The sequence below is a fragment of the Planococcus citri genome, chromosome 4, assembly GCF_950023065.1.
Source record: "Planococcus citri chromosome 4, ihPlaCitr1.1, whole genome shotgun sequence".
NCBI classification, from domain to species: domain Eukaryota; kingdom Metazoa; phylum Arthropoda; class Insecta; order Hemiptera; family Pseudococcidae; genus Planococcus; species Planococcus citri.
In genome coordinates, this window is record NC_088680.1 from 4153524 (window position 1) to 4178558 (window position 25035).

General features: G+C 36.1%; 1 protein-coding gene across 2 annotated transcripts in view; it reads left to right on the forward strand.

Annotated features, from left to right (window-relative positions):
* Positions 1–25035, forward strand: part of LOC135842269 (frequenin-1) — a 295329-nt gene that overhangs the window by 253956 nt on the left and 16338 nt on the right. For both annotated transcript variants that reach the window (XM_065359643.1, XM_065359642.1), the window contains one exon: positions 16975–17063. In XM_065359643.1, the coding sequence (XP_065215715.1) occupies positions 16975–17063 (89 nt within the window). The remainder of the gene's footprint in view (positions 1–16974; positions 17064–25035) is intronic.

Here is a 25035-nt window from a genome sequence, read left to right on the forward strand (position 1 = left end):
ACGAATCGTTCATAATTTTTAATGGTGAATTAAAAATCGTTTTCGTTTTATTCAACATTTCGAGCATCATATGATTTTATTTTAAAGTGATTCCATCGTTCTTGAATGATTCGTTCATCATTTTTGAATGAATCGTTCGTGAAGAAAGAGTTTAAGTCGTTCTCGGAAGATTCATAGCCTTTGAACGAATCGCGTTGGCAAACAAATCAACTCCAGTTGTGTTGTTCTTGTTGATGAATTTGTAATGTCTGGTCTCATGGTATAGTTACCTAAATAATCTTTTACCCAGTCTAATTTATTGATGACTCATTCGTTCGTGAACGAATAGTTATTTTTTCATCGCTGAGTAAATCATTCGCAAAATAATCATTGTAAATTTCAAGTCAATGGATTTGAAGAAGTCAAATTTTGCCACTTACCATGTCGCTGCATTTGAGTTTGTAGTGATTCAGTCGTTTGCGAACGATTTTTATGTTCTGAGCAAATCATTCGCGAACGAATTGAGCCCACTTTTTGATGATAGAATTAAAAGTGTCAAGTTTCGTCATGCCTCTTTCATTCAGTTTGATTTTTTAGTGATTCATTTCTTCGCGAATGATTTTTCTCCTATGAACAAATCGTTCGCGAACGAATCATTCACAATTTTATTGATACAATGAAGAATGCTTCGTTATTTTTGTTTTCTCGTGCGTTGTGTACCTATTATGTGATTCTATTTTCCAGTGATTCAGTCGTTTTCGAATGATTCCCATTATTTGAAAGACTCGTCGTTCTCAAACGAACCATTTCCAAGCGAATTCAACAATCACGAATCAGTGAGAATTGAGAGATCACTTCTGAGCTGATTTCGTAAGTGCTGATTTAAAAAAATAAAATCTCGATTTCAAAAAAGCAAAACCTTTTGAAAGGAGGATAAATATAAAGATTAGAAAAACATCCCGAAGTTAAAGTCCAAGGCACCTTTGGTCATCATCAACTCCCATGAAAATCTTTCGTCGCAAACTCCCTCATCATCGATTGGATTAAGCTCGTCGAGTTTCTTTGTCTAACGAGTTTTTGAAAACTTTCTTTCTTCAGCAGGAGATTTCAGGGGTTTTCCTCTTCGCTTTGTTATACTGGTGTCGTAAAAATTTCGTAATGTACAATAAAAATGTCGGAATACGGAATCGCTATGAATAGATAGTCCAAAGTTGAGATTTTTACGAGACTTTTTCGTGACTTGTTCGTTTCCGCCGAGTTGGCTTATTTATTCGGCAACGGGGTTTTCCTTTCTCTTTCTTTTTTTTTTTTTTCATACTTTTTATTTTTGACTGCGGGAACGAATAAGTATAAGCGGAGAAAAGCACATTTGCACTAGGTAGGTAGCCTATCGTGTTAGTAGGTAGAGGTACCTGCGTATATAGTGCTATTGTGTGTTGTGTCCAAAATGGCGTACGCGTGTAATTCGTAAGCTCATTTTGTAAGCGAGGAAAATACCCGGTTGACATTTTTTTTTTTTTTTGGTTAAACAGCATGAAACTGATGTTTATCGAATTTACATATGTTCGGAATTCGCCTAAAATGCGAAGTATGACGTCATTGGGTTGTGTTAATCGGCGAACTTATTCGTGGCGAAGAAGGGAATTGGAAATTAAAACTATTTTTATGCCTCGAAATCAACTTTATATATATTTTTAAAAAATTTAAATTCAAGATTTTGGCAGATGGTCTAGTTTATTTTGAAACGGAAAAGTGCAGATTTCATTCAAATGTACATTTTGATACATATAAGCAGAAGAAAAATGAAAATGAAAGAAAAACAACCCCATATGCTCGTTCATACTGCATATGAATGCCGAGTATGTGTTTGAAATGAGAATGACGAAAAGAGAATTCGAAAAATGAGAACAGTACGTTTTAATTTTCGACAAACGTCCCTTCCCCTTCCCCCTCCCGTTCCTTTCTTTCCCCATGTGTTTCGTACACAAACACCAACACACTAACAATCTGTTCGTCTGTTTTCCTCGAAGACACAGACATTCGAGAGAAAAATAGGGGTACACCATCAGCTATACCCCTGTAGGTAAAAGGCAATAATATAGGGTACCCATCCCACTCTGCACAAAATATGTACTATGTATACGATGAGTGGCAGCTTGTACGCGAATGCCGAATTTTACACTTCATCAGTCCGCAGAGTATCATATATATTAAACGTGTTAACTTTATACGATATATATACTACCCCTTATCTCCTCGTATTAAATTTCTCCAACAGTTTATATTACTTCGATTCGTCTTGTGTGCTCGTACTATAATATATAAACGCTACGGGCCCTTGCTCTTCGTACCTTCAGTTGAACTTCCTCGCATACCTAATTTGAGAATAAAATTCGTATTCGGCTAAGAACGTGTGTTTTTGGCGCGTTCTTCTCGCACATGTTTACATATTTGCACTATACCTACTCGTACATACATGTTTGACTACCTACGTAAAATGATCCTCTTTCTGTGCTCTTTCTCCTGATAGAGAATTGGCTTTGCGTACCCAACTACCCATAAATGATATTCCTTTCCGCTGGAAAAACACTGGTGTAACAACTGTGAATGATGGAATAGCTGTTGGTGTTTTTCGAGAAGTGAAAAAGAAGGGATTGGCAGAGAGAAAATATGGGATTAAGAGCGAGGGTTTTCCGCGAGTCAATAGGTTCGTTTTTTTGAAAAATTCTCGAGGTACTCAACTTCAGCAGCCTATTCCTCCAAAAGTATGATACTTTGATCAAAACTAGCTGATTTCACAGTTCGATAGAACATTGCATTTAGAACTTTTTAAGCATTTTGAAATTTTTAAAAGTTGGAAGTTGAACTTTCACATTGAAAGTTCAAATTTCAAAATGGCGCTGTGTAAGTGGGAGCTACCATTTAAAATATTGAAAAAATTTCCATAGATGTACCTTTTGATTTTTTTTGAAACATTTAAGTTTCGAGATGGGATCTCTTAATGGAAGGGGGAGCACGGAGCCCCTCTCCCCCCCCCAATTTTGGGCAAAACTTTCGAAAGAAAATCTGGGGCATGTGATATATCGAATTCTATGTTTTTGGTGACGCTGAACACGAATATGATGTCAGATTTTTGATTGGACCCGTCCAGGGCCCCAAGCACCCCCCCAAAGGGGGTAACCCCCCCAAAAAAAGTTACTTTATGAAACAGTATGTTTTCGATATCGCTGAACACGAATATGGCCATAGTTTTTTAAATCGACCTCACCCATGGCCCCCAAAACTTCCACCAATAGGTAAAAGTCAAAAAAAATTGTTGGGGGCCGTGTATGGGGTCTAATCAACAATCTGACGTCATATTCGTGTTCAGCGTCACCAAAAACATAGAATTCGATATATCACATGCCCCATATTTTCTTTCGAAAGTTTCGCCCAAAATTGGGGGGGGGTGTTCCCCTCTCCATTGAGAGATCCCATCTCGAAACTTAAATATTTCAAAAAAAACATCAAAAGGTACATCTATGGAAATTTTTTCAATATTTTAAATGGTAGCTCCCACTTACAGCGCCATTTTGAAATTTGAACTTTCAATGTGAAAGTTCAACTTTCAACTTTTGAAAATTTCAAAATGCTTAAAAAGTTCTAAATGCAATGTTCTATCGAACTGTGAAATCAGTTTTGATCAAAGTATGATACTTTTGGAGGAATGGGCTGCTGAAGTTGAGTACCTCAAGACAATGTGAAAATAATGGAAGCCCCCATCCGCCCCCTGAGCGGGCTGGGACCACTAATGCCGAAGAACTTGAGTATTTTTGACCGAGAATTCATTTTTTCTGGTTAGTTTTCTAAAATTTTACATATTTAAGGAGAATTCTTTGAAAAGTGCCACTTATAGGTCATATTTGGCCCAAAATTGAGGAAAAAGGTACTGTTAAGGACTAAATCCGCCATTTTGTGACGGTCAGTCAAATAAGGTCTATTTTGCAAAGTTTGTCTCTCAGAATGACACAATGTACCCTTCAAGATGAACTCGCATCCACATGAACCCCCAAATAATTATGTTGTGTGACCTTAGGGTGGTCCTTAACTACATGGTAAAAAAAAATGTGCGATTTTTTCCGCTCCCACCCCCTAAAGTGGTGACCTCGGGTGAGAAAATAATTCCCTATTTTTTATTTTTTCCATTTTCGAAAAATTCGGGCTGCGGTGGGCCCCTCAATTTTCAAAAATTTGAAAAAAACCCAATTCAAAGAAAAATTTTTGAAATTTCAAAATTTCAAGTTCCATCATCTCTAGAAGGTCCTTTTTGAGTAAAAAAGCCTCTCATGGCGATTTTAGCCCCCTCCCATGAAAACCAAGCTGACCCCCCAGAATAGCTGAAATTTGTAATATTATGTGAGATGTCCTAAAATTGGTTGTTTTTGGTCTTTCCTCCTTCCAACCCCACAAAGTGGTGTCCTTTGGTTAGAAAATAATTCCCTATTTTTTATTTTTTCCATTTTCAAAAAATTCGGTTTGCGGTGGGCCCCTCAATTTTCAAAAATTTGAAAAAAACCCAATTCAAAGAAAAATTTTTGAAATTTCAAAATTTCGAGTTCCATCGTCTCTAAAAGGTCCCTTTTGAGTAAAATAAACTCTCATGACAATTTTAGCCCCCTCCCATGAAAACCAAGCTGACCCCACTAGAAAAGCTAAAATACAAATTTCAGCTATTCTGGTGGGGTCAGCTTGGTTTTCATGGGAGGGGGCTAAAATTGTCATGAGAGTTTATTTTACTCAAAAGGGACCTTTTAGAGACGATGGAACTCGAAATTTTGAAATTTTAAAAATTTTTCTTTGAATTGTTTTTTTTCCAAATTTTTGAAAATTGAGGGGCCCACCGCAAGCCGAATTTTTTGAAAATGGAAAAAATAAAAAATAGGGAATTATTTTCTCACCAAAGGACACAACTTTGTGGGGTTGGAAGGAGGAAAGACGAAAAAACACCAATTTTAGGACATCTCACATAATATACGAATTTCAGCTATTCTGGGGGTCAGCTTGGTTTTCATGGGAGCGGGCTAAAATCGCCATGAGAGGCTTTTTTACTCAAAAAGGACCTTCTTGAGATGATGGAACTCGAGATTTTGAAATTTCGAAAATTTTTCTTTGAATTAGGTTTTTTTTCAAATTTTTGAAAATTGAGGGGCCCACCGCAGCCCGAATTTTTCGAAAATGGAAAAAATAAAAAATAGGGAATTACTTTCTCACCTGAGGTCACCACTTTAGTAGGTGGGAGCGGAAAAAATCCCAACTTCAAAAATAAGGACCACCCTAGTGTGACCTGTACCAGAGGAGCACAGTTACATGACCCATTACAACCACCATCATGGAAATATACTTTACCACTCAAGTCCTGAACATACTGCACTTGAAAACCAATGATGAGCAATTCAGACTTTGAAGAGTTTATTTTGAGTCAGTGGCTCTCCAAACCATCCTGCAATTGTCTTTAAATCCTCATTACACACAAGAACAAGTTCTTCTACAGTATTGGCAGGGATAACTAAAAAAATGGTATCATCAGCAAAAGCGCTAAGAACACCTCTCAAGGGAAGCTTGCATAGTCCAATAGTCCATTGGTGTAAAAAGACGATAAGCCCGAAAAGACGAAAAGACGAAAAGACGAAAAGACGAAAAGACGAAAAGACGAAAAGACGAAAAGACGAAAAGACGAAAAGACGAAAAGACGAAAAGACGAAAAGACGAAAAGACGAAAAGACGAAAAGACGAAAAGACGAAAAGACGAAAAGACGAAAAGACGAAAAGACGAAAAGACGAAAAGACGAAAAGACGAAAAGACGAAAAGACGAAAAGACGAAAAGACGAAAAGACGAAAAGACGAAAAGACGAAAAGACGAAAAGACGAAAAGACGAAAAGACGAAAAGACGAAAAGACGAAAAGACGAAAAGACGAAAAGACTGAAAGCTGGAAAGATGGAAAAACAGGGCAAATAAATGAATGAATGAACAAATTTTTTAAAAGATAAAAGAAACAGAAATAGGTAAAATAAAATTTTGGTACCTATTGAAATAAAATAGTTTGAAAATAACGATGAGTTGTGAAGAACTGTTCTCCCTGAAATGGATCCCTATAAGGTTTGAATCAAGCACCAAGGTAATTTTTTTTTCATTTATGGATTCACTCAAGTTTATGTCAAAAATCCTGCATTTTTTATGCAGCTCGAAGTGAAAAAATTGATTAATATCCAAAATTCAGGATTATTTACATATATGAGAAATTTGAAATTTTATTCACGCTTCCCCCCCCTCCCCCATTGGACGATCTCTTGCTACATGGTCAATGATCATTTAAGGCCAACCCATCAAGTCGTAATATTGCGCTATAACATAGTGTTGGTAAATAATACGAGTAAGGTCTTAAAAGAAAACTGATATTAGGGCAGGATAGCATTGTCGTCGTCGTTCCATAAAATACGTATAATAAATAATGATGCGAAAACAAAGTACCTTTAATGCGTTTACTTTTGAGAAAGATATGAGGAAAAAATAAAGGCTACCTGGCTACCTTTTTTTTTCCTGAACACGGTGCTGCGGTAAAAGGACGACGACATGTGAAAGGAGCATAAACCATAAAGCAATTGCAACAAAGAAGGTAGAAAGGGGACTATACGCTTATTCGTTTCCCTTTCTAAAACGATTCTGCAACCAACATTAGGTTTTTTTTTACCTGGCATGGCGCTTAACTGATTATGTGTACGTCTATATGGATACACGTATAAGAATGGCTGGCTTGAACCGTGCTTTGCATTTTGTATTCCTCTTTGCTCTTTTTCTACGTACGAGATCCAGGTATAATATTAAAGGTATGTAGGTAAATCCGTACATTTGGTGAGGAGATGGTAAGGGTGGGTTGTTTATTCGACCGCTTGTTCGATGAAAAAAAAACGTAGAGTAAAGCGAACTTTTGTTCGGAGTTTCAATTTGAAAAGTATTTGGAATTATTGTCGGCAATTTAGATAGTGAAAGAAAAAAATCTGGGTATGTTTTCCCCTTTTTGGGATGGGAGATGGTCAGAGATGGCCTTATCTTTCTTCTGCTGGTTGACGAGTCGCCTTCTCCCCCTCGGTAGTGTCTCTAAAAGGAAGTGGGTGTTTTCGAAAAGTTGATGGTTTTTTAAAAATTTTATTCAATTTGTTCGTTAATGATTCACCAAAAATAAAGCCAAATCACTTTTTTTTTAAGAATGTGGGCCAAAAACGAGAAAAATAATGAGTTTTCAACTAGGTACCTACAAAAGAAGAAATCAGACGTGAAACGATGGGCAGAGAAAATTTATTAGGTGGGGGAGGGGAGAAGAATTGTCGACTAATTAAGTCGAGGTAAAAAAAAACAAAAAAGGAGAGGAAAAGCACCAGAAAATTATGCGATTAGCAGTAAGTTTACGAAGCTCAACAGTCGACTATAATTACGTATTACGATGCATTTAATCGAGTACACATTGGCACGCCATTGCCATACGTCACGTGTTCTTTACTTTTACATTCGCATGTTTCGACGGAGGAGGGGTGCTGGCTGGCGACCTTTAAAACAAACGACGAGAAAAGAAACAAGCTCGATTACTCATTTCGTTACATATGCGTGTAAAAAATACGAAAAACTTGTCGTAATTTTGAGTTTGAGATATTTTCTTTTCTGTAGTAGGCTCTCGTATATGTCATACTCGTATATGAAAAACGAAAGGCAATCAACAAACGCCTTTTCAAAGGCTACCAAAAATTAAAAAAACCATCCTCCTTTGACGATGAGAAGATGAAACATAAGCGCGCTGGCGCTGGCCAAGTCGTAGGCATGTTGGCATAGCCAAAAGGAAACAATTCAAGGAGAATGCATCGTACACGAAACTCGCCCGTGTGCTTTATTCGAGCGGAATTTCTCTTTTAAGCGTTAAAAGTCGAGTAAAATTTTCGCAGTCGTTTTCATTCGTCCTCTGGTTCAAAAAAAAAAAAAAAAAAGAAGATGAGAAAAGAATAAAGTTTAGGAATAGAGAAAAACAAGCGGAGAGAAAACGAGCAGCAGTAAGAGGTAAAAGTTCCGTGAGCGAAGAAATTACCCACCTATTGCTTTATGTATGTAGTATTTGGCCTTCTGTATAGTAAAACGTCCGTTTGTCCGTTTCATTTATTCGTTCACCTTGCTCGTGATTCTATATACACAACACCAACGTTGTCCGGAATAGTAGTTTTAGAGAAAATTTCCTTTCTTCCTTTATAAGTCATTCAAACTTATCCAACAAGTTTTCATATTTTCATTTCGTTCTAACTTAATTTTCAACGTAAAGGAGATTAGTAGAATTGCGCGCGAGTGTACGTGAGAAATTTTGTAGCCGAAATGATTTGGTGTACGGTTCAACTGGCAAAAAGTGTGCAGAAATCGAATTTGACAGGCATTTTTGTGAGACCAGGATTCTCTTGGATTTTTCAAAATTATGAGTATTGCACTCGCCTGAAAAGTGGACTCGATTTTGGATTTAGAATGTATCGAAATTGCTCGAGAAGAAGTTGTGTTGGCAATTTTTGATTTTCCGTCGTAATTTTCAAATTATTTTTATTGATTGCATGACAAATTTTTCAACCCAACCCAACCCAACCCAACCCAACCCAACCCAACCCAACCCCAACCCCACCCATCCCTCAAATTACCAACCAATCCAATTTTGGAATCCAGGTTTTTTGAAACTGCTTTTAAAACATTTTTTTGTCAAAATATTTGAATTTCTGATCAAATTTTGATCTACTTTTGATGGGTGACCTGACATTTTGCCCAAAATTGGGAAAATCCTGAACCCATTTTTGGGTCAAAATTCTTCAAAACTGTCCAAAAAACAGTTTTAACGAAATGGTTGCATTTTTCATGAAATTTTAATCCGATTAGATAAGTTCCAATGTCACTTGTTTTGAAAATCCTGAAAATCGTGAAAGAAATCACTGCCTACTTCAAAAACTTCTCCCAAATCATTGAATTCTTTATCTGAGAACGATGATTTTCAAAATGCTAACGACAATTCAAAGCAAGTTTTGTAAAGAGAGCTTTGGCACTTGGTGCCATACACTTCTACATGGTTCATCTTCCACCCTACTTCAAGGAAGTGAACCTTACCTAGTGCTCCACACATAGGCACTGGTGATTTACTGCCTTGATACCTACTGTTCGGTAAATTAATATCAGTTATGAGAATAGAAATACACATAAATAAATGATATTATTCAGAGGATTATTACCAGCTTTATTGATTAAGCACTTACAATACTATTATTATCTTTTTATATATTCCGTAATACAAAGTATACACGATTTGGATAAATAGGAATGAATACTAGGTATTCGTGAATGTGTGAATGTGAATACACCACCCAGGGAGGAAGGGCATGAGCAATGAACAGGGCAGATTCATCGTCCATGACTCTGCTTAGAGCTTTTCAATAAGGATGATTGTATATGTAACACTGGAGCCACTTTGTACTTCATATGTATGTATTGGAATCCTTGATATCATTACGTAACAGATCACATATGAAATAGTTGATGTTATGTAAATGAAGCTCATTATGACAAGGCTCTGTACCTCAACTTGTCTATTCTTCTCAAATAGGAAGTCATACAGGGTGCCCAGAAATATCGAGCACCCCTACAAAAGTTTTCTACAAAAATACTTTGGTTGGTCACAGTGAATGATAATAATGATAGCACATGATTGGTTGTTGGACTGGAGAGATAACATTCTACCAATCATATGCATCTATTTCACATTGCCAACCTATTTTTTTAATGAAAAACTTTCTTTGGGGTGCTCGATATTTCTGGGCACCCTGTACGTAGACCTATCTTTGAATGAGCAGATACGATACCCATGCTACGCGTGATGAGTCTGTGGATGACTGAAGTGTGGCCCAGAGCTGAGTCAGAGCTCTAACAACACGTTCGTCAAGAGAGAACTAATCCACCAGGTAGCGCTTTTACACACCTAAACCGCCAGAATGCGCTTTTATGTAACTAAGATGAGAAGCAGCTGAATACAGAACAATTTTCTCTCACCTAAGTGATAAAAAATGCGGCAATTCCTCCCTTTACAGTTTCTGAATTATGACAAAGCTCTAGTTCTCAACAATCTTGCTAATTGCGTTGAAATCTAGATTTTCTTGGCAGATTTTGATTTGTTACTGATTTCTTAAGCCTGGTACACATGTTCCAATATATTTGACAAATCCGATTGGTCAAATCAAATTTTTCAATTATATTGACTCATAAGGACACTCTGATAATTTATGTTTTCTTCTAATTTTCAATGTTTTGTTGATCCTTGACACCAATTCTGAAAATACGAGTAACTCTGAAAATATAAATAATTTATATCAGAGTTGGTGTCACTGATCACAAAATGTTGAAAATTTGAAGACATCATAAATTACCAGAGCATCCACATGATCCAATATATTTGACAAATTCGATTTGACCAATCAAGTTTGTCAAATATATTGGAATGTGTGCACAAGGCTTTACAGCAAAGCGATTCAAAGTCGAGAACATTCCCAATGGAAAGCAGCAATGGATGACTACTAATGATGTGTGGGATTTAGTTCCTAAACCTCTGGGAAAGCCTGTATTATAAAATCAATGGGGTTTTTGCGTAAAAACAGAATCAGATGGTGCAATTGAGAAATATTGCGCTGGATTGGTTGTAAAAATGGTTGTGGTCAACAACCTGGAATTGACTATGATGAAACATTCACACCATTACTAGCCTCAATACAATAAGATTGTTGTTGGCAATCGCAGTGGCTGAAAATATGATTGTTTGTCAGTTTGATGTCTCTGCAGCATTCCTGTATGGAAAAGTGGAGGAAGAGGTCTACATGCGGTAAACTGATGGTTATTCTGATGGTGCATATAGATTGAGTTTGTTGGTTGAATAGCAGCTTGTATGGTCTAAAACAAATACCTACCACTGTGTTAGAGTTTTCATTTCCATGCTTTTATGAAAAAACTTGGTTTTGTACAGAGTAAAGAAGATTCTTGTGTGTACATCTTCACTGTGACACATAATGGGACAGTTCAGATACTCATTATTGTGTTAAGTATACCTCAACCATCGACATTTTAGTTAACCTAGACCGATAATCATACGCAACATAACTCCACTGGTTTTGTCACCAACTCTGAGTAATAAACAAAGGCAACAGCACATGCATAACACAACTACTATCAGCAATATACACACATGTACACACACACACTACATCATCAGTTGTTGATGCATGCGCTGTTTGCGTTTGTTTATTACTCAGAGTTGGCGACATAACCAGTGGAGTTTTTTGGGTATGATTAGCGGTCTAGGTTAACTAAAATGTAGATGACCTCAACAACGGACTTGATGAACAAATTTATTAATGCGTTGCGGCCCAAGTTCAAGATTGTTTTGAAGACAGCAGCCCAGTTCCTTGGTATAGGTGTATCTCGATTATTAAACAGAGATATAGCCTTGGACAAATTGCTTTGTATCCAGAAAATGATCAAGTGATTTGGAATGGCTGGTTTTGCCAGTATTGACACCACTAGTCAAATGATCTATGAAATCAGATTCTGAGAACACATCTGATTTTCCCTACTGATGTCACCAGATGTAGTCAATTTGATATTTCATACATAGTCAGCATATTATCAAGATCCCTGGAAACACCAACCCCCAAAGACATCGGCTATTTGAAACATGTGATTCATTACTTGCAAGGTACTATCAATTTCAGGTTGGTTTATCATCAAGATCCAACTATTGAATAGCTTGAATGTTATAGAGACTCAGATTTCACCAGCTGTCCTACTACATCTAAATGGACAACCCGTGTTCTGATTAAATATGCTGATGCTGCAATATCCTGGATCAGTAAACAACCGCAGTTGGTAGCTGCCTCAAGTTGTAAGGCTGAACTTATCACTGCTAACAAAGCATTGAAAGAAGCCATCTTGATATCTCGACCATTTCAAGAGTTAATTGATTTAACTGAAATTCCAGCTCTGTTAGTGGATAATGAAAACATCATTATTTTAAATCGCTGTGAGTGTGAATGTCAAATTTCACAGCAGAACAAAGCATATCCAGAGGAAGTACTTGGCTCAAAATTCTTCAGAACCGTTCAAAAAACAGTTTTGATGAAATGGTTGAATTTTTCGTGAAATTTTAAACTGATTTGATAGGTTGCAATGTCACTTGTTTTGAAAATCCCAAAAATCATGACCTATTTTTGGCCTCAAAATTCTATAATGCATAAGTATTTAATGTTTTAAAAACATTTTTATTATTTTTGAATAACTCTCAAAATTCCAACCCATTTTAACAAATCACACAATGCTTCTTCAAAAATTCCAAAATTCACGATCCAATTATTTCAAGCTCAAACTTTTTCAAAAATGTTCAAAAAAAATTGTCGATTTAAGACGTGCTGTATTCGAATTTTGAGGTCAGAAAAGGGTCTTCGTCATTTTTGAGATTTCTGAAAAAGTTGTCACGTGACCAATCAAATATTCGATGCTTAAATTTCGCGAGAAATGAAATTTTTCCATCTCAAGTTTTTTTGGTGCATTATTGAAGAATTTTGAGATCATGATTGGGAAACGAAAAAAAGTTTTCCAATCGCGTAATATAATTCAGTCTTTCGAATTTATTTGCCTGTTTGATGTGTTTTTTAATTCTCTTTTTAATTTCTTTTCCGATCAAATCAAAAAATTTCTCTGGACAAGTGAATTTTGCAAAATTTGCATTCTCTACTCATCTCAACTCGCCAAAAATCTCAATGCTCCAGTATCCAAGTAGATTTCGGAGCATTGCCAGCCTCGAGCGATAGCTTTAAAATTCCATCTCACATTCTTACAACATAGGTAGGGGTACCAGAAATACATACGTATAAACTAAAGTCAACTCGTATTGGTTGTTTAGACAACCCCTCGCAGGCAGTTCTTTCTCCATCTCACGTGTAATGTGTATGTATTCGTAGACGAACGCAACTCTGCGATTTCGCGATTATACGTATACCTTGCCTACCCCTGTGTGTATTTCCTTCTCTCTTAAAAGCTCGGCGACGTAATTAACTGCGTCCGCTTTTGTACTCTCGTATATACGTAGAATCTCGAATGTGTAGGTCTTTGTAGCTCTATACGCATACATATAATACGTTCGCGATACTGATGAGGAAAAGGCCGCAACGTGCGATGGCTGGGCCCCAACAAACATCATAAATTAGCCGCCTTCCTACATCGTATTATAATAAGCGGCTACGTTAAAAATCCATTAATAAAACGCCTTAGCACGAACACACCGTATATACGAATATACCCTACAATCTCTCCGCAGCTTCCTTTTTCATATATTGTGTGTGTATTCGCAGGCATCCGAAAGTACGAAAGTACACCACAACCAGCATTACACACACGTATACGCCATACGGCCCATAATACGAGCAGAAAAGTGACGTGTGGGCCTCTATCTGGTCGCCATCTTCTCTGTACGGTATATCTGCATAAATACAGGCGAAAATACACGAAGAGATCGCGTATTTACCTGCATCAAGTCTCTTATCAAATCCAAACCATTCTGAAGTCCTACCGAATAAACGACTACGTGTTTTAATGAAATGCCGGAATCCGGAAATTACGAAAAACAAACGTATACAAAACTACGGTGACAAATGTAAACAGCAGAAACCAACGTAATCCCAGAAAAAGAAATTTATTCTCACTGGATAGTAAATTACGTAGACAATTTCAATAATTGACGACATCTCTGTTCAATTTTCACGAAGTTCTGGAAGATGTACGTAAATAATAAAGTGTTGGAGGTTCCGAATAATAATAATAAAAAAAAAAAAAATGTTGATATTCGTATTCAACTTTCTTAAAAACCTAATTAAACCATATTTCACACAATTTTTTCAATTTTCAGCAATTTCGAGGAGCCAATGAGGGCGTCTGAGACGACAAATCAGAAAAATAAGTCAATATTTGTATTCGACCACAAGAAATTTGATTTTTGACTGGAAAAGACAATCCCAAAAATTATAGCAGTCTGATCACAATTTTTGATTATTTTTGAACAAATGTTCCAAAATTTTCAGCCCGAAAAAAATACTTACCTCGTGGACCTTTATGGCTTTTTGACATCTCAACATATGATGGGAATAATTAGTGTTTTACTGCGTCAAGTACTTTTGGAGGGGAGGGGGGATGATGATGTCTGCCAAAAATCTAAATTTTGAGACTTGAAGCCATCAGACCTGCAGTTTTGCGATTGGGCACTGGGCAGCTACAAATTTTATGGCGGACTACCCTGGGAGGGGGGGGGGTCTCTCCATAAAACTTTGATAAAACTTTTTTGAAATCAGCCTTACTGCACACCCTATGAAAATTTGTTTACAAAATACGCGGACTTAATTTATTCGCGAACTAATTGAATAATTTATGGAGAAACATTCGCGAACGAACTGATTTGATTAATTTTTGGCGAATCATTCACGAACGAATTGAATAATTTATTCTTAAAAGAATTGAATACCTAATTTTTGGAGAATCATTCGCGAACGAATTGAATGATTTTTTGTGAATCATTCGCGAACGTATGAGGGACTCGTTCGCGAACGAATCGATTCATCTGATTAATTTTTGGTGAATCATTCACGAACGAATTGAATAATTTTTAGTGAATCACTCGCGAACAAATTGATTTGTATGAGGAACTCGTTCGCGAACCAATCGATTCATCTGAATGATTTTTGGTGAATCATTCGCGAACGAATTGAATAATTTTTAGTGAATCACTCGCGAACAAATTAATTCGAATAATTTTTGGCGGATCATTCACGAACAAATTGAATACGTAATTTTTGGAGAATCATTCGCGAACGAAACAATTTATTTTATTGCTTTAATTGTTGGTGATTATTGATTAATCATTCACGAACGAATTGAATAATTTTTGGTGGATCTTTCGCGAACGAATTGATATGTATGAGGAACTCGTTCGCGAACGAATCGATTCATCTGAATAATTTTTGGTGAATCATTCCCGAACAAACTGAATGATGTTTTGTGAATCATTCGCGAACGTATGAGAAACTCGTTCGCGAACGAATCGATTCATCTGAATAATTTTTGGTGAATCATTCGCGAACGAATTGAATACCTAATTTTTGGAGAATCATTCACGAACGAATTGAATAATTTTTGGTGAATCATTTGCAAACGAATTGAATAATTTTTAGTGAATCACTCGCGAACAAATTGATTCGAATAATTTTTGGCGAATCATTCACGAACGAATTGAATGATTTATTCTTAAAGAAATTGAAGAATCAATTTTTGGAGAATTTTTAGTGAATCACTCGCGAACGAATTGATTTGTATGAGGAACTCGTTCGCGAACGAATCGATTCAATTTTTGGAGAATTTTTAGTGAATCACTCGCGAACGAATTGATTTGTATGAGGAACTCGTTCGCGAACGAATCGATTCATCTGAATAATTTTTGGTGAATCATTCGCGAACGAATTGAATGATTATTTGTGAATCATTCGCGAACGTATGAGGGACTCGTTCGCGAACGAATCGATTCATCTGAATAATTTTTGGTGAATCATTCGCGAGCGAATCGAACAATTTTTAGTGAATCACTCGCGAACGAATTGGTTTGCATGAGGAACTGGTTCGCGAATGAATCGATTCATCTGAATAATTTTTGGTGAATCATTCACGAACGAATTTGAATACCTAATTTTTGGAGAATCATTCACGAACGAATTGAATAATTTTTGGTGGATCACTCGCGAACGAATTGATTTGTATGAGGAACTCGTTCGCGAATAAATCGATTCATCTGAATAATTTTTTGGTGAATCATTCGCGAACGAATCGATTCATCTGAATAATTATTCACGAACGAATTGAATAATTTATTTTTTAACGAATTGTTACCTAGTTTTTGGAGAATCATTCGCGAACGAATCGATTCATCTGAATAATTATTCACGAACGAATTGAATAATTTATTTTCGAACGAATTGTTACCTAGTTTTTGGAGAATCATTCGCGAACGAATCAATTCAGTTTATTGATTCATTTTTCGGTGATTAATTATTCAAGAACGAGTTGAATAATTTTTGGAGAATCATTCGCGAACGAATTGATTCGTATGAGGGACTCGTTCGCGAACGAATCGATTCGTATGAGGGACTCGTTCGCGAACGAATCGATTCATCTGATTAATTTTTGGTGAATCATTCACGAACGAATTAAATGATTTATTCTCGAACGAATTGAATAATTTTTGGAGAACCGATCGCGAACGAACTGATTCATTAAATTAATTTTTGGTGAATCATTCGCGAACGAATCAATTCATTTTATTGATTTAAGTGTTGATGATAAATCATTCACGAACGAATTGAATAATTTTTGGAGAATCATTCGCGAACGAATCCATTCATTTAATCATTTTCGGTGAATCGTTGACGAGTGTCTCGCACAAGAGCGTTTGACGAGAAAAACCAGCCAGAAATTCTGGCATTATGAACTTTAGCTTCCAAATTTGTGCCTAATTTAAATACATGATAAAAAAAACTCGCTTCTAGTATGACTATTTACTCAATGAAATTTCATTTTTGTTGGTTTCTCATATTTTTCCATCGAAACTCGAGTAAGTACATCGCGCATACTTCCGAGGTAGCGTGTCAGCGTAAAATATTCCCGAGGATATACGTTCAAATAGAAATTGAAATATGTGATTTTTTACGATGATTACTAATTCATCGACGAATTAATTTTGCATTTAGATGTGTACGGTGTACCTATTCGTACAGTATACTTACTTATGTAAGATATAGTTACTTACCTATAATATACGTACCTGTACACTTACATCGAACCGTGTATTTTTATTCCTTTTTCTTACAGGGGCATTTAGACTGTACGATGTGGATAATGATGGTTTCATAACACGCGACGAAATGTACAATATAGTCGACGCCATATACCAAATGGTGGTAAGTTCAGAAGATCTACTAATACCTTTACCTACCTATGTAGATTGTAGCTATGTAGAGCTACGCATTCGCATGTATATTGCCATCGCAGACTGTTGCACATTTTATGCCTAGCTGCCATCTCGATTTGCTTTGAAAAAAAAAAGGAAAGGAAATTTAATCGTAATAATGAGCTTTTGCGAGTGCTGATAGTGACGATTTACCAGATACAAAAAGGCACGATGACGCGACTTTGGTAAATAATTCCGTAAAAACGACGCCAACGTATACCAGGCTAAATTGCTACCTTGTGTTTTTTTCCCCTCCTCCTTCGTATACTATAGGTAAAGGTACTCTCTTTGAGGTATATGTACAGTTGACAGTACACACTACACACCCACCTACTGCGTGCATAATACATATAATACCTCAACCTGTACGATGACTGGTATATCAGAAAGTTGAACGCGGGTTGAAAAATTCATCGTGTTCGTGCCATTCGTTCGCGAATCCGTGTAATAGGCCTATCTGCATGGTTAATTTATCGTTGCGTTTCGTTCCTCCATCGTCCATACTGTGTGAGAAGTGTTCTACGTATATTAAAACCCTGGCGTGGTGATTTTTTGATGAGCAATTGAGCGTCTAAAGCGACAGGCGATAAACTCGGAAGCAAATCTACATACTCACCATATTGTATGTTGATGTTCATTATGGTTTTTGTTGGTAGGTCTGCGAGTAATATTTCGTCAAAATGCATCAACAGGTATCTAGAATGTCTGTTAAGCTTAAATATATCATGTAATCATCGTGTATGTAGATGTAGGTGTAGATTTTATGGCAGGTTGCTGGAAATATGCCCAAATTTTTCCTGAAAATACAACACTACGTACTAAATATAATATTATAAGGTCGAGTTAATGGATTTTTTTGCGAAATTATTTCATGTTTCGAGGTCATCAATGAATAAATACATACATACATATAGAATAGTTTTTGAAAAAGAGCTTGAAATATTACACTTGTAAGTAGTCTACTTTGATATAACTTATGTAGAAATAGATTCGGTTAAAAAATGATTAATGAAAAAAATTTCAGTTACTGTTAAAGGTTACATTTTTTTCCCATGTTGATTATTTCGGTCACAGTTTTGGTAAAAATTGATAGATGAATAAAGGTTACGATTATGGTTATGGTTACAGATTTTTGATGGAATTTTTCGGTTAATTTGGGTTACGGTTTTTTTATGTAGTCAAATTTTTAAAACTTATTGAAATTTCCAAGGCTAATATACGAAAAATCACCAAAAAGTCTCACTTTTCTGTTAATAATTTCTAAAAAGTTTCACTTTTTGCTTATTTGGGTCGGAGCTAAAATTAAGTCAAAAATCTTGCTCTTTTACACAAGCTTTCAATTTTCCCCAAACAAATTGCAAAGAAATATGAAAAAATTTTCAAATTTGCTCTGTGTTATGCTTAAATACATAAATTGAAGGGTTCAGTTCCAAGTCGGCCTAAAGCAGGGCTTGCAAACCGAAACCAAAACCGAAACCGAAACCCTCAAAAACCGATTAAAATTGCTCAAAACCGAAACCAGGAGCGTTATTTTCCCACAACTAAAACCAAAACCGAAACCGGGAGCGTTATTTTCTCAAATTCAAAACCGAAACCGAGAGTGTAACCAATTGAAAACTGAATTGGTTTTGGTTTTGGAATTTTTCAGGTAATTAGCCCAATTAATACTGCATTTTTGGCAGGGGTGCTAACCTTAATTATTTTAATTAAGGTTACGGTTTCACTCCAATTTTTTTGTTGACATTTTTGGTTTTGATTTCGGTTTCGGTTTTGAAATTCAAAATTTCGGTTTCAGTTTGGGTTTCGGTTTTACTCACAAAAATTCCGGTTTTGGTTTCGGTTTTCGGTTTTTTTGGGTTTTACATATTTTTTTAAAAAAATTTCTTTGCAACCCAAACAGCAACACCCAAGGTTCATTATATTTATCAATTTCCCTGGATTTCGACTTTCAAGTCTCAAAAGTCAAAAATTGGAAAAAATCTCCCCAAAAAAATTTAAAAAACTGAAAAAAACCCAAAAGAAAACCTTAAAAAACCGAAAAAAACCCAAACTGAAAACCGAAAAAAACCTAAATAAATTATATCGGTTTAGGTTTCGGTTTCACTCACACTGCTTCATTATTTTCGTTCTGGTTTTTTACGGTTTTTAAAAAACCTATGAAATTTCGGTTTTTGTTTTCAGTTAGGGTTTGAAAATGGCTAAAATTAGGTTCTTGTTTGGGTTTCGGTTACGGTTTTCGGTTTTTTGCGGTTACGGTTAGCACCCCTGATTTTTGGTAAAAATGAAGTAAAAACTGATGCTAAAAATAAAAAGGCCTGAAAACTAAAAAAATTGACAAATTTGGCACTGCCAAAGGCCCAAAGTGCAGCTTTCTAGTCACATACACAAAGTACTTGAAAAAATGATCACTTTCTTGGCCTTCTTCCTTCTAAAAAAAGGAGAAAAAAGGAAAAAACCGAAACCAAAACCAAAACCGAAACCGATTCCTTTGAAATCAAACCCTTTAAGCAAAACCGGAACGAGAGAGATATTATTTTTGAAAACCTAAACCAAAACCAAAACCGAAACCTTTACTTTTTCAAAAAACACAAAACCGAAACCAAAACCGAGAGTGATATCTATCCGGTTTTCAAGCCCTGGGCCTAAGTCCATTTTTATCATTTTTGAGTTAGCAGCGCCATCTGGTGGTACAGGTCGGTTAACACCTTTACCACCTTGTCCCAACACCTGGCGTTACTTTTTTCGCTCAGGAGTGCTGTTTTGCCGGCTCGAAAAAAAAAATGATTATTTTTTTCATTTTTTTTCTTCAGAATAGACGAAATTTGAAGGTGCTTTGAATGAAATTTTTTCAGAAATGTATTCAATTAATGATTCGTGAATTTTTTTTTTGAAAAAAACGCACTTTTTCAGCTCATTTTCGAGATTTTTAACGTCAGATAATTCCAAAGTGGCCTAAGCCCACTTTTTCTGACTCTTTGACGTGCTCTGGAGCTGAAAATACGCAAAATTAAAAAAATACCAATAGGGTACTTTAAAGCAGAAAGATCAAGCTTCACAACCATTTATAATCACATTATTTATTATTGAAGCGGAAGGGCGAGAAAAACAGTTATTTTTTGCGTTTTTCTCGAAATGGAAAAAATGGACTTAGGCCGACTTGGAACTGAACCCTTCAATTGTTGAAATCTCGCTTTTTTGCCAGTAATAACTATACATTCTCACTCTTAATGTCAAAAATTTCCAAAAAAATCTTGATTTACCTTATATTGCCATAAAGCTGCAAAATCATCTCACTTTTTGGATAAAAATGTGAAAAAATCTTTTTTCTTGACAGTATGTAATTGACAAAATTGAGAAGAACTTCGAAAAAGTGCTCAAAATATCGTTGAAATGAAATTGAAACAACCAAAATCTGATGAAATATCTCAAAACATTTAAAAAAACCCAAATCATTGATAATCGTTGCAAATTCATCTGAAAATTTTGCAAAACTGCGCAAAATGTACAAAAAAAAACATCAAAATAGGAGTGAAAATTGCCAATGATTACTTCAAAGTTACAAAATTCAAGTAAAATTGAAGGGTTCCTTTCCAAGTCGGCCTAAGTCCATTTTTATCATTTTTGAGTTAGCAGCGCCATCTGCTGGTACAGGTCGGTTAACACCTTTATCACCTTGTCCCAACACCTGGCGTTACTTTTTTCGCTCAGGAGCGCTGTTTTGCCGGCTCGAAAAAACAGCTGATTATTCCAAAGTGGCCTAAATCATACATTTTTTAAGAATTTGTATACAAGTGCGGTTGTGCCGGTTTTTTTCAAGTTTTTCAACGATTTTCGAGAGACGAAATTTGAAGGTGCTTCGAATGAAATTGTTTCAGAAATGTATTAAATTAATGATTCGTGAATTTTTTTTTGAAAAAACGCGTTTTTCAGCTCTTTTTCGAAATTTTTAACATCAGATAATTCCAAATGGGCCTAAGTCCACTTTTTCTGACTGTTTGACGCGCTCTGGAGCTGAAAATACGCAAAATTAAAAAAATACCAATACGGTACTTTAAAGCAGAAAGATCAAGCTTCACAACCATATAATCACATCATTTATTATTGAAGCGGAAGGGCGAGAAAAACACAAATAAGTGTTTTTCTCGAAACGAAAAAAATGGACTTAGGCCGACTTGGAAAGGAACCCTTCAATTGATCAAATCTTTGCTCAAAAGTCAGAACCGTTAAAATTTGTGAAAATGAATAAAATTTTAAACAAAAACAAAACACTACTAACTGCTCTACAAAAACTAGAAGGTGAAAAAAAAACGGAAAAAAATTTGTATTTATAACCGGTTCTTGACCGCAATTTTTGAGGTTAAGGTTAAGGTTATTAGTTAAGGTTACTCAGATTTAAATACGGGAATTTTTTTCGGTCAAGGTTAGGTACATGATTTTTTACCATTTTTTCCGGTTATTTCCCAAATTAAGGGTAAGGTTAAAAACCGGTTAACATTCTGGGAGAAAAGTAATGAATTTCCATGCAACACCTTTTTTGAGCGCTTTTAAAGATTTTTAAACTCAACTTTGAGTCGTGATTTCCTGATTTTTTAAAATTTGAGTCAAAAATTTCATCATTATTTTCAGGGTTTTTGAATGTGTTACAATTTCAGTCTGAAATTAAAAACTTCCATCAACGTTTGTTTTTTAGCACTTCATAGAATTTCTAACACAAACTCGAGTCACAATTTTCTATGAGTTAAATTACTTATTACAGTGGAATCTCGATAACTCGAAGCTGAAGGGAAAGGAGTTGACTTCAAGTTATCACAGCTTTCGAGATGACAAGATGAATTTTGCATTGAGTCTTATGAGGAGTTGAAGAAACAGACCTTCGAGTTACAGGGGTTTTCGAGTTAATGGAGTTTGAGTTATCGCGATTCCACTGTAACATATTGAGCCCAAAATTGGATCATGATTTTTGAGTTTTAGAAAAAAGGATGTCATGCAATTAATCGAAATTGATTAAAATTTCAGCAAAAAATGAAAGATTTCTACCAACACTTTTTCAAAGCAAGCTTCTGATAGGGATTTTGAGCCTAAAATTTGTTCAAGATTTTCGGAGTTTTTAGAAGCGAGTGATGTCGTGTGACTCATCAAAATATGGTTGTTAATCAGAGCTCCGAGGTACAAATCTGAATTAGTTTACATTTTCAATTTCTTGAGTTCCAATGTTGATTTTGACCTCTTTATATTCTCCTTTTGTAAATCTCATAACCTTGGTCCTACCTGCATTTATTTTCATTCCATAGTTTAATCCAGCACTGTTAATTCGGTCGATCATCTTCTGCATCTGCGCTTCTGTCCCAGCAAGGATCACTTTGTTGTCTGCGTAATTTATTTTGTTTATTCTCTTGCCATTAATCTCAGGGATACCGCAGATGCCATCGATTACTAATCAATTAATTTTCCCCTATTATCGCGATTATTGTGATATCACAATACCAACAACTTGCAATCTTTTCTGTAAGGATAGGTAGTGTGCTACAAAAGATTTACTCTAAAAACTGGAGGGAGGTTGTTGATTTCGGAAGTAAACTCCACCTGCAGTTTTGACATGTGCAGTATCTGATTTTTTGCATTCACTTTAGCAATTCTTGCAGATAAGATTGCAATTTGTTAGTATGGTGATATCACGATAATCGCAATAGCTCATTTATTCAATAAGTGAAATCAATTCGATTATCATGATATTTAATATCGTTGGCATCCCTGGTTAATCTTGAATCCTATTTGTTAGATTCACGCTTCTCTCATTATTTCTTCTGTGTACATATTGAACAACCTAGGTGAGAGGGGGCATTCTTGTCCCACACCTCTCTTTATACCACATCCATTCTCCATCTACTTACCCAGTTCTGATCTTGATGTTTGCACTCTGCTCCCAGTACAGGTTCTTGATAATTTGCAGGTCTTTGTCATCAAAATTGTATTTTTTCAGGATCTCCAACATCCTTTCATGGTTGACACAATCAGATGCTTTCTCATGATCAATTTCCCTATTTGCATTCAGTGCTCTTTGGATGATCACTTTCAGCAGGGTGATTGCGTCTCTCATCCCTTTTTTAGCTACCAAGCCATATTATGGATCGCTTAGATTTTCATCTATCTTCTTTTCAATTCTGGCATTTATGATGGTGAGTAGTAGCTTCAGCGTGTGGCTCATTAATGCGTTGGTTCTATATTCAGAGCATTTTTGTGAGTTATTCTTTTTTGGTATTGGTACAAAATTTACTGCTTTGAAGTCCTCAGGCAACGTACCTTCATTATATATTTCATTTATTATCTTCAAAAGCTGTATGAGCTATTCTCTTGGGAAGAGCTAGATGGAGCCTTGAAAAGCTCCAGAAATGGAAAAGCCCCAGGCAGCGATAAGTTACTAACAGACTTATTCAAGAACGCCACAATAACCATTAAGAAGAGACTGCCAACTTTCTACAATAAAATACTGTCAGGTGTGACCCCAAAGACTTCCATACTGCAATTGTAATACCCATTTTCAAAAAAGGATACCAAAATGACCCAGGAAACTACCGTAGAATCAGCCTACTAAATGCTGCTTACAAAATACTTGCAAAGGTGCTAGTGAGAAGAATCTAGAGCCATGTGGAGCCAATAATATTGGAATGCCAAAATGGATTTTGAAAGGCGAGATCATGACTGTATAGATGGGGTATACACAACAAAGCTGCTGATGGAGAAGAGACAAGAATATAACCTAGAGACCCATATATGTGCTTTGTTGATCTGGAGAAGGCATATGATCAAGTGCAAAGGAAGAAGTTGTTTGAAATCCTGAGCAAAATTGAAGTGAGTGAACAAATAAATAGTACGCTTAATTGAAGAAATATACACGGATAATGTAATAAGAGTAAGATCTGGAAACATGTCAGAAGCAAAGAAGATAGGAAGAGGAGTAAGACAGGGATGCCCAATGTCATGTAGTCTGTTCAACATCTACTGTGATGACATGATTAAAGGATGGCTGAAAACCAAGCCAAAAGGGCTAGACATCAACAACACCCATGTCAATACCCTGCTGTTTGCTGATGATCAGTGGTCTCTGCTGACAATGAAGATGACTTGCAGAGAGCAATTTACAACCTTCAGAAAGTAGCTGATGAGTATGGAATGGGAATCTCGTCGTCAAAAACAAAGGTGATAGCCTTCAAGGGGAAAGAGCCAATAATATGCAATAAAATCGTTGTAAATGGACTGCCAGTGGAACAAGTTAAAAGCTTTAAATATTTCGGATGTGAGCTGTCATATGAAGGAGAAGTTGACGCACAACTTAAGATCAGTGAATTCCTGAGAGTAAGCGAAGCTATAAACCGGGCCATACCTCCAAGAAAAGTCAGAGCCAAAACTCGAATAAGAATCTACAATACGCTGGCAAGACCAATGCTGCTGTATGGAAGTGAAACATGGACAATGAAAAAGGATATAAAAAGCAAAGTAACCGCAGCAGAAATGAGATTCATGCGAGCCACAGCAGGATATACTAGACAAGATAGGAAAAGGAACTAAGAAATCCTGAAGGAGCTAGGAGCAGAGCCAATCATTAGATGAGTGAAAGATTACGGAAAGAAGAGGCGAAAACACGTTGACAGAATGCCAGATGAACAGTCCCCTTGAAAAGTCAAAGAATACACTCTAACTGGCAGGAGGAACAGAGGAAGACTGAAGAATAAACTTGATGATACGTTGGCGAGCAATTCTTCCACAGTTTCCCAGATGGTCTGAACAGCTCACCGGATCAAAGTTCAATGATGATGATGATCTTCAAAAGCTTTTTTTTGTACTCTGGTGTTAAATGTTTAATCAAGTCTACTGGTATGAGATCTTCCGCAACTGCTTCGCGACTTCTGGCTCTCTTCACTGCC